Source organism: Caretta caretta, chromosome 6, assembly GCF_965140235.1.
Source record: "Caretta caretta isolate rCarCar2 chromosome 6, rCarCar1.hap1, whole genome shotgun sequence".
NCBI classification, from domain to species: domain Eukaryota; kingdom Metazoa; phylum Chordata; order Testudines; family Cheloniidae; genus Caretta; species Caretta caretta.
In genome coordinates, this window is record NC_134211.1 from 2429986 (window position 1) to 2440388 (window position 10403).

The window sequence follows — 10403 nt, forward strand, 5'->3', positions numbered from 1 at the left end:
TGAATTAAGCGAGCACTTGACGTTGGCAGCCTGAGCTATAACTCAGAGATTAAACAGGCGCCGGCCTCCCTGAGAACTGCCTCTGTTCTTCCACCCATAATCCCCCTGTGCTGAGAGAGCCTGGTGGGCAGGGAGCCAGGACTCCTGGGTTCTATCCTGGCCCTGGGAGGGGAGTGGGGTCGAGGAGGTCAGAGCGGCAGGGGGTGGGAGCCAGGACTCCTGGGTTCTATCCTGGCCCTGGGAGGGGAGTGGGGTCCGGGAGGTCAGAGCGGCAGGGGGTGGGAGCCAGGACTCCTGGGTTCTGTCCTGGCCCTGGGAGGGGAGTGGGGTCCGGGAGGTCAGAGCGGCAGGGGGTGGGGTGGGAGCCAGGACTCCTGGGTTCTGTGCCCGATCTGCCTGGCATTGCTGCTGGACCTGAGGAGCTGCCTGGGGCTCTGATTCCCTGCGTGTTTCTGTTTCGTCTCTCATTCCACCCTGCTGCGATGTGCAGCTATGTGAGTAATGGGGAGGTCAGGACCTACATACCACTGCATCCCTGGGCGGAGGCGAAGGCTGGGGCTGTGGAAATCCCACAGCCGCCTTCCATAGGCAGAGACCTGAGTGTCCCCGGTGCAGTAAAGGTCACAGTAACCTTAGGTGCCACGTGTAAATACACACCACGGGGTGGGGGCAGCCAGGACTCCTGGGTTCTCTCCCCAGCTCTGGGAGGGGCTGGGATCTAGTGGGTTAGAGCAGGGGGGGCTGGGAGCCAGGACTCTTGGGTTCTCTCCCCTGCTCTGGAAGGGGAGTGGGGGTTGGGGGCGGGGGGGCTGGGAGCCAGGACTCCTGGGTTCTATCCCCAGCTCTGGGAGGGGAGTGGGGTCTAGGGGGTGGGCTGGGCTCATTTCCTGGTGCAGGGATTTGTGGGGCTCACCCGGGCTCTGTACAGGGCCCGCTGTGTCCCCGCAGTGAGATAATCTCCTCGGCCGGGGGTGGTTTAAATATTGAAAGAAGGGGATTAACCACATTCCTGGACAGAGCTGAGATGGGAATGGGGAGGGAGAACATCTGCCAGCCTCCTGGCAGGAACATCTGGATTGGGGCACCACCCTGGGTGGCAGGAGGGGAAGCCAGCGTGGGGCCCCCCATCCCATCCCCATCCCCAACAATGACAAGCAGTGAGAGCTTGTCCCTGCCCAAGAGGGCTTATGAGCGAGATCAGGCACCCTCTTGTGCCCCTGAGTTCTACCCTGCCTCACCCCACTCCCCTCCCAGAGCTGGGGACTGAACCCAGGAGTCCTGGCTCCCAGCCCCCACTGCTCTAACCGCTAGACCCCACTCCCCTCCCAGAACTGGGGACTGAACCCAGGAGTCCTGGTTTGCAACCCCCTGGCTCTAACTGCTAGACCCCGGTCCCCTCCCAGAGCTGGGGACTGAACCCAGGAGTCCTGGCTCTCAAGCTGTAGCCCATCGTGGGCCCATCGGGTGTAATCCTGTGCTGGCTAGGGACAGGCTGGGTGGGCCCTGAAGTTTCCCTGCCCGGATCCGGGGTCCCCAGGCGGAAGCGGATCGGCGTTACAAGGGGCCCGCGGCTCCCGCGCCATTGGGCACCCCCCCCCCCCGGGGGTCAGCGCCGAGCAGGGGACCGGCCTGACGCGAGGCGGGGTGAATTTCTGCCCTCAACCGGGTCTTTGCTCCACAGCCGCTTCCAGAGCTGGCTGAACCTACTGGGGCTTCTCAGCAGCTGCCCGCGGCTCCGGGGGTCTCTGTCCCCCCCAGCGGCGTCTCGCCCAGGCCGGGCCGTTTGGGACCTGAACGCCCGCGCCGACCGTCGGGGGGAGGAGAGTCACCGCCACGGCCGCCGGCTCGAAGGCTCTGGGGAGGGGCAGCGAACCCGTGGCCGGGCGGGTGGGCCTGGCTGCCAGATTCGGGGCAGGAGGGAATATGTCTCCCGGGGTCCCCGGGGGCTGTTTCCTTTTGCCTTCCTCCGTGGTAAGGGGCGCAGATCGTCCCACCCGCGCAGCACCCCCCCTGCCCTCGCAGGGCCCGGGGGGGCCCCCCTCAGTCCCTCCGGCTCGCACGCCCCATCTGTCTCCCGTGGGACCCGACCGGCGGGTCGAACAGAGGAGCTCGGAGCCCACCTGGACGCCTCTTGGCCCCCCTCTGGCCTTCACACCAGTCAACCAAGGGATGCGGGAGAGGGGGCGGGGGGGGGGGGCGCAAGCGAGCATCTGCCGGGTCTCCACCGGCCCAGCTCGGCGGTGGTGCCCCTCCACCCTCTAGTGGTGGCCAGGGCCCCATGGCAGACGTTCACCCATCTGCAGGCCCCGCTTTCCAAGGGCTTGGGCGTGACCGGTCGGGAGGCAGTGTCGGGGGGTGGGGTGGAACTGGCTGATGCCTGGGGGGGGCGGGGGCGGGGGGGGGTGCAGGGCTATGCCTGTATTCACGCAGTGCTGCTTAGCTCAGAGAGGTACGGGGCGCTCCTCGCCCTGCCCTCCGGGCACCTCCCCAGCTCAGGGCTGGCCCCACTGCGGCACTAGGGGGCTCTGTGCTGCAGGGAGCGGGGCGGGGGCTCAGCCGGGGGCGCTCTCCCCTGGTGGTCTGGGCTGGCCCCGATGCCCCAGCATCTGATCCCACACAGCAGGGTTTCCTGTGAATGCCGCGGTCGCTGTGGGAGCTCCCAGTCCACCGAGGTAGAGGGCTGGTCGGGGAGGAAAACTCCCACGATGCACTTCTCCATCCTGTATTCGGGGGTAGGGGGGGCAGGCGTCCATCAGTGCAGAGGAGACGGATGGCAGGGTGGTGCGAAGACCGGGGGTTGATGCCCTGGATCCCTTAGGGTTAGACCCTCTACGGCAGGTGTCTAACGCCCCTTGGCTTTGAAGAGCGTTAGGCGCAGAAGGGCCTTGGGTGTGCTCGTGCCTCAGTTTCCCCACTGACAAGGGACGATGGCCCCGGGCAAGTCGCAGCCCAGACGCCGTGGCTGCGGGGGGCGGGCTGTGCGTTCATTCCCCGCCCGCGTTAGGCCTGGCCGGATGGCGAGCACTGCTTCGGGCTGGTGGATTGGGTGGGGGGGGATGACCTCTCTTTGGGCAAACCGGCTCACCGACCGGATGCTCAGCCAGGGGCGAGGTGGGCGGGGGGCCTTCCCAGCCTCCGAAGCTGTGTCTCTCTGGGGGACGCTGCAGCCAGTGGGGTGGGCCCGGACGGGAGGAGCTGGCCACTTTGGCCGAGCGGATCTAGCTCATGGAGGGAAGAATGAAATTGCGGCATCACTTGACCCCTGAGGGACAGGGTGGGGGGGCAGGGGGGGCATCGCTGCTTGGGCTGGGTACACACGAGCTAGGAACAGCTGGTCCCCCGTTTCCTGCCCCGGCTGGGAGGGGCTCGCTGGGCTGAGCTGTGGAAGAGATGGGGGGGAGCCCAGGGCCGGGAGAGCAGGGGGCTGCGAGTCGGGGCACCAGTAGAGCTTTGGGGGTAGAGACCGGGGCTTTGGGCTGTGCTGCAGCGAGCGGGGCCGGGGCTCAGCAGGGGGCGCTCTCCCCGGGCAGCCAGGGCCAGCCCCCACGCCCCAGTGCGGCGCTAGGGGGCGCTGTGCTGCTGGGAGCGGGGGATCAGCAGGGGGCGCTCTCCCCGGGCAGCCAGGGCCAGCCCCCACGCCCCAGTGCGGCACTAGGGGGCGCTGTGCTGCAGGGAGCGGGGGATCAGCAGGGGGCGCTCTCCCCGGGCAGCCAGGGCCGACCCCGATGCCCCAGTGCGGCGCTAGGGGGCGCTGTGCTGCTGGGAGCGGGGGGTCAGCAGGGGGCGCTCTCCCCGGGCAGTCAGGGCCGGCCCCGATGCCCCAGTGCGGCGCTAGGGGGCGCTGTGCTGCTGGGAGTGGGGGGTCAGCAGGGGGCGCTCTCCCCAGGCAGTCAGGGCCGGCCCCGATGCCCCAGTGCGGAGCTAGGGGGCGCTGTGCTGCAGGGAGCGGGGGCTCAGCAGGGGGCGCTCTCCCCGGGCAGCCAGGGCCGGCCCCGATGCCCCAGTGCGGAGCTAGGGGGCGCTGTGCTGCAGGGAGCAGGGGATCAGCAGGGGGCGCTCTCCCCGGGCAGTCAGGGCCGGCCCCAATGCCCCAGTGCGGAGCTAGGGGGCGCTGTGCTGCAGGGAGCAGGGGATCAGCAGGGGGCGCTCTCCCCGGGCAGCCAGGGCCGGCCCCGACGCCCCAGTGCGGAGCTAGGGGGCGCTGTGCTGCAGGGAGCGGGGGGTCAGCAGGGGGCGCTCTCCCCAGGCAGCCAGGGCCAGCCCCCACGCCCCAGTGCGGCAGTAGGGGGCGCTGTGCTGCAGGGAGCGGGGGATCAGCAGGGGGCGCTCTCCCCAGGCAGCCAGGGCCGGCCCCCACGCCCCAGTGCGGCACTAGGGGGCGCTGTGCTGCTGGGAGCGGGGGGTCAGCAGGGGGCGCTCTCCCCAGGCAGCCAGGGCCGGCCCCCACGCCCCAGTGCGGCAGTAGGGGGCGCTGTGCTGCAGGGAGCGGGGGGTCAGCAGGGGGCGCTCTCCCCAGGCAGCCAGGGCCGGCCCCAATGCCCCAGTGCGGCACTAGGGGGCGCTGTGCTGCAGGGAGCGGGGGCTCAGCAGGGGGCGCTCTCCCCGGGCAGCCAGGGCCGGCCCCGACGCCCCAGTGCGGCACTAGGGGGCGCTGTGCTGCAGGGAGCGGGCAGAGATCGGTAGGGGGCGCTCTCTCCAGCAGTCTGGGCCGTTCTGGTTACTCCACCCCAGAGGCAGCTGTGTCTGCACAATGGGCAAGTGCTGCCGGCAGGGGAGCAAGGCGGGGATGAATGTTAGGGGCTCAGGCTGTGGCATGGAGCGGGGAGGGGGGTGCTCGGGGAGGGGGGGACCAGGCTGCTCTGGGAGACAACAGGATTTCCCAGGCAGAAACAGGCTAACGCAGCCCCTGCCAGATGTGCTCCCCGGCTCAGCATATGTCACTCTGACCCCAAGGGGATTGTTCTAACGAGATTGGCCTGTAACGAGCGGGGCTTACCCAGCCCTGTGCGATTAGCCGCCAATCGGCTTAGAGACAGGCCACTCGGCTGCTTGGTTGCGAACAGTGTCAGTTGTGTGGGCCCTGTCCATCCGCTGGATGCAAACTGTGAAGCCTCCTCCGGCGCAGAGCCCCCTAGCCCCGAGACCAGCCCTGACGGCCAGGGGAGAGCGCCCCCCGCTGAGCCCCCTGCCCTGCCCCCTGCGGCACAGCGCCCCCTAGCCCCGAGACCAGCCCTGACGGCCAGGGGAGAGCGCCCCCCGCTGAGCCCCCTGCCCTGCCCCCTGCGGCACAGCGCCCCCTAGCCCCGAGACCAGCCCTGACGTCCAGGGGAGAGCGCCCCCCGCTGAGCCCCCTGCCCTGCCCCCTGCGGCAGAGCGCCCCCTAGCCCCGAGACCAGCCCTGACGGCCAGGGGAGAGCGCCCCCCGCTGAGCCCCCTGCCCTGCCCCCTGCGGCACAGCGCCCCCTAGCCCCGAGACCAGCCCTGTCGGCCAGGGGAGAGCGCCCCCCGCTGAGCCCCCTGCCCTGCCCCCTGCGGCACAGCGCCCCCTAGCCCCGAGACCAGCCCTGACGGCCAGGGGAGAGCGCCCCCCGCTGAGCCCCCTGCCCTGCTCCCTGCGGCACAGCACCCCCAAGCCCTGGGGCCAGGCCTGTTAGCCAGGGGAGAGAGCGCCCCCTGCTGGAGGGGATCGGGGCCTTGCGTGTTTGTGGCTATCTCCACCTTGAGACCCACTGCCCTGTTTATTCCCGGGGCCCTCTTTCCTGCCCGCGATGGAGTGGGGCGGTGGCTGCTGCCCAGAGATTTGCCCTGGTCCCTGGTGTTAGCTAGACAGACAGGCGGCTCAGAAGGAAGGTCCTCCCCCCGGGGTGGGGGTGGCGTGTGAATGCCTGACAGCAAAGCAACAGCACACATAGGGGGATAGATCGATGGAGGGGGGCCCCCCTCTGTCATTCGAGGATCTCAAAGCACCAGACACACTCAAAAGTATTACATCTCCCAGAACTGGGGAGAGATCCTAGGAGTCCGGACTCCCAGCCCCCCTCTGTCCCACCCCACTCCCCTCTTGGAATACCCAGGTGTCCTGATCCACCAGCCATCCCATTTTAACTCACTAAGCCTGTCCAGTCTCAGAGAAAAACAAGGATGAACTGAAGAGAGGAAAGCTGTTCATACAGAAACAGAGACGCACAGGACTAGATGAGAATCAGAGAATCAGAGAATCAGAGAATCTCAGGGTTGGAAGGGACCTCAGGAGGGCATCTAGTCCAACCCCCTGCTCAAAGCAGGACGAATCCCCAATTAAATCATCCCAGCCAGGGCTTTGTCAAGCCTGACCTTAAAAACTTCTAAGGAAGGAGATTCCACCACCTCCCTAGGGAACCCATTCCAGTGCTTCCCCACCCTGCTAGTGAAAAAGTTTTTCCTAATATCCAACCTAAACCTCCCCCACGGCAACTTGAGACCATTGCTCCTTGTTCTGTCATCTGCTACCACTGAGAACAGCCAAGCTCCATCCTCTTGGGAACCCCCTTTCAGGTAGTTGAAAGCAGCTCTCAAATCCCCCCTCACTCTTCTCTTTCGGGTGGGGGACCATTTGTTACACTGTTGATGGTTGCTATATGGGGGGGGGGTTGTCAATACTTTTCAGCTCAAGAACCCTTTTCTTGGCTTTAGCTGGGATCAGGGGGTCTGACTCCCCCCCCACCCCATGAGTCCTGTGTGTGACCCCCCCCTCCCCAGTCAATACCCCCACCTCTATGAAAACCTATAAAGGGAACGGTGGCGAAAGACCGGCCCTGATTCCATCTCGTGATGCCCGGCCAAGGCAGGCGTGAAATCGGGCCGACGGGGGGTCCGCACGCTCGGCCCGAATGGAGGCACAGGGTGGGCCAAGACAGGGATGAGGGCCTGGAAGGGACAGCTGGAGAGGAAGAGGGGACAGGAGCGAGCTGAGGACAGGAAGAGGCACTGGAGAATTGGAGAGAGCCGGACAGTTGCCAAGAACCGACGAGCACCAGCTAGAAAGTTGGCGAGCGCCCATAAGGAGATTGCTCAGAGATTGCAGTGTGTCAGACAGAAAGGCGCAGCAGGCGAGAGAGAAAGTTGTGGAGAGCTGACACAACCGAAAGGCACCACCAGAAACCATGAGAACCAAAGGAAAACAGACAACAGACGACAGGTGCTTTTTGAGTCCTTTTTTTTGGTTTTTTTGAACCCACACAGACTTTAAATTTTTTCATTCATTCGTTGTTTTTGCTTTGTTTTTTTCTCTCGTTCCAGAGGAGAGCAGAGCGCAAGGCAGAAGAATAAAGGGTACACGCCACAATCTCAAACCAGGTTTGGTGGTGGGGGGGGTTTGTTCTTTTTTTTATGTTTTAGGTTTTTTTTTTCATTAAAACATGCAAGCATCTTTTTTCAAACCCGTGAGACAAAAGTTTTGCAGAGAAAAAATATTACAATTCCAGTCAAGCCAGGGATTAAGTCCTAAACCTTCCGCAGGAGATGAAAATATCTTGTGGCTCTTTCCTGGGTTTTTTCTGAGCATGGATTTCACCTGATAAATATTCATGCTTGCTGAGACAAACTGTGTGCTCCTATCAAATTCTAATCTTTGATCACTTTGCTGATGGGCACAATGAATGAGATGAAGACTGACTATTTTTTCGCTTTAGTGTAATTTCACCCCAATATTTTAGCCCCAAAATATTTATTCTTACTGAGACAAATTGTTTGGTCCTATGGGACTAAATCCTAATCTATTGTGCTGGTGGAAGAGTTGTATTGGGATGAATCTGACCATTAATTTTAAGGAGGGATAGCTGTGATCTTCTCCTGATTTGGTAAATTCTGAAGTCTAACCCTTGCCGGTGAATCTTCATCTTTTTATAGGGGACAGGGAAGTTCAACTTGATATTTTTAAGCCACAAATTGTGCTAGATTTGATTGTGCATTATCTCCAGAAGGAGCCCCAGTGGCTGAGAGGTGAAACCAGACAAATTCAGGCCAGAAACAAGGGACAAATTTTTTCACGGCAGCGTGGCCAACTCTGGAGATTTTCGTTGCAACTCTCTCGACAGCTGGCACTCACTCTAAAGCCCCAGTGTCCTGTGATGACGGGGGAATCTCAGCTGTCAAACTGTTTTTTAAAAACCAAGTTTTTAGTCGATAGGGTTGTAGAGAAAAGCTCCAAAATGCAGTGTTAACAAAATGGAAGGCCGATAACCTAACATTTGGTATATTTTAAAGCTGATCTCATGGGCTTTCAAGATTCAGCGTCAACAACATGAAAGATGCAACAGATTCTCCATAGCTTGGCACCGTGTAGCTTGACATTGGCTGTGTCTCCACGGGCTACCCTCTTGCTCAAACTCAAGGTAATGCAGGAATCACGGGCAGAGTGGGGTGGGGGAAAATTCTCTGGGTTGTGTCAGACTGGATGATCTCTTCGGGCCTTTAATGTCTAATGAAATGAAATGTCTGCATTCTGCATATACATAATCAAACTCTCTGAAAAGCCTGGCTGGTGAGTCTATGTTAGCAAAGCAAAGCCTGGAGTTAAAAGATCTGGGTTGTCTTAAATCATTTACTTTCTAGACAATGTGCTTCAGACAAATGTAAATCACTGGGTGAAGTTCAGGGGTTGCCAGATGAAATTCTCTGGCTTGTGCTATGCAAGGGACAGACTAGATCACCTGCTTGAGTGGGACAAGGTTGAGGAATTAGCCGCTGGCTTTAATGATGCACATTAGGACAGACATTGAAAACCGGAAGAATCGGACAATTCATTTGCTTTCCAATGAAAAAAAGAAAAGAAAAGAAAGAAAGACTTAAAACAAATAGATTAAAAACTCAGAAGCAAATGCCCAGAAGTGACACTCGAATGCTCCGCGACCAGGCTGGGGGTGGGGGGAAAAGCGCATTCAGAGGGGAAAAAGCAACTCAGCAGGCAAAAGGAAATGACCCGTCGTGCTCCTCAGTTAATATTTACACACAGCAGAAGGGATGGAAGGAACGAATGGCAAAATAGACCCAGAGGAAAGGAAGGAGAGGAGTGGGGGGGGAGGTGACCCTGTTAACAGGATGGGGCCTGGGATCCTGCCGAAACTGACGCGCCGGCTGAAACTGACGGGGGCCGTGAACGCCTTTAACTTTATGCGCGTGCTTAAATCTGAAGCCACTTATTGTTCTTGTTACGTCCTTCGCCTAAGCAAGCCATCCCATGAACCCCAATGGGATCGACGGGTGGCCCAGATTTCCACGAAGCAGCCAAGGGCACATTGAGTCTGATCCAAAGGCAGAGACGCTCTGAAAGGAAGCGGTGGATTGGCCCGAAACATCAGCTCTCGATTGGCCGCCTTGCTGGAAGACACGTGAGCTAGCCACAGGGTTTTAGGCTCCGGGCAGGGATCGGACAAGACACTCAAAAGCCCATCGACTCTTCCCACTTGTCGGCAGATCGGCATCTCAAAGGCAGGTTTACGTGCCGCAGTGAGCAGGGATGGATTTGGGCGCATAGGACCGGAGAGGCGATGCCAGCAAATCCATCCCGTTCGTGCTCTGACCAGCTGCTTGGCTGAATCGGCACCTGCAGGCACAAAAGCAAAGCCTGTTGTGCGTTTATAAAATCCGGATCCTCGACTGTATTTCATTCAGCTCATTTCCACGGACTTCAAGGAAGTTAGGAGCCTACATTGCGTTGATGATCAGGGCCTAACAGGGCCACCACAGTCACCCTGCGCTGGCTGCTTTGTTAAATCCAGGGCCGCACATTGATCTGGTGGCGTTCATGGGCGTGCCTCACACGGATGAGGTGACAGGGTCAGGCGGGCGTCTCCTGCAGGGGTCAGTCCTGGGTCCGGTATTAGCCCATCTGACATTTTCGCGAATGACTTGGCTAATGGAGAGGAGAGTGCGCTATTCAAATTGCAGATGACCTGAGCTGGGCGGGGTGGCAAGCCCTTTGGAGGACAGGATTCGAACTCAAAACGCCCTTGACGGGTTGGAGAATTGGTCTGAAGCCAACACCAGGACGTTCAATACAGACACGTTCAACGTACTTCACTTAGGAAGGAAAAAATTGAACGCACAGCTACCAAATGGGGACTAAGTGGGTAGGGGGTCAGATGGCTGGCAGGGCTCTGGGGGTGACAGTGGGTCACAAATTGGAGCTGAATCAGCCATGTGATGTAGTTCTGAAAAAAGGCTAATGACGAATGTCATTCTGGGGTGTATGAACTGGCGTGTCGTAGGTAAGACACGGACGGTGATTGTCCCGCTCTGCTCAGGCCTCAGCTGGAGTCCTGTGACTTTAGGCCAGACGTGGACAAATTGCAGAGAGTCCAGAGGAGAGCAACAAAAACGAGAAAAGGTTTGGAAAACCTGACCTACGGGGGAAAGTTATGGGG

The 10403-nt window shown here is 60.7% G+C and overlaps 1 protein-coding gene across 2 annotated transcripts in view; it reads right to left on the reverse strand.

The window, feature by feature from the left end:
* Nucleotides 1-10403, reverse strand: part of STX1B (syntaxin 1B) — a 51442-nt gene that overhangs the window by 5258 nt on the left and 35781 nt on the right. Inside the window, exon 10 of one of the 2 annotated variants that reach the window (XM_075129173.1) lies at nucleotides 7179-9583. The exons of the other annotated variant lie outside the window; for it this stretch is intronic. Coding sequence (XP_074985274.1) covers nucleotides 9419-9583 — 165 coding nt within the window. The 3' untranslated portion in view covers nucleotides 7179-9418. Of the gene's footprint in view, nucleotides 1-7178; nucleotides 9584-10403 lie in introns of those variants that run through there. 2 annotated transcript variants of the gene reach the window in all.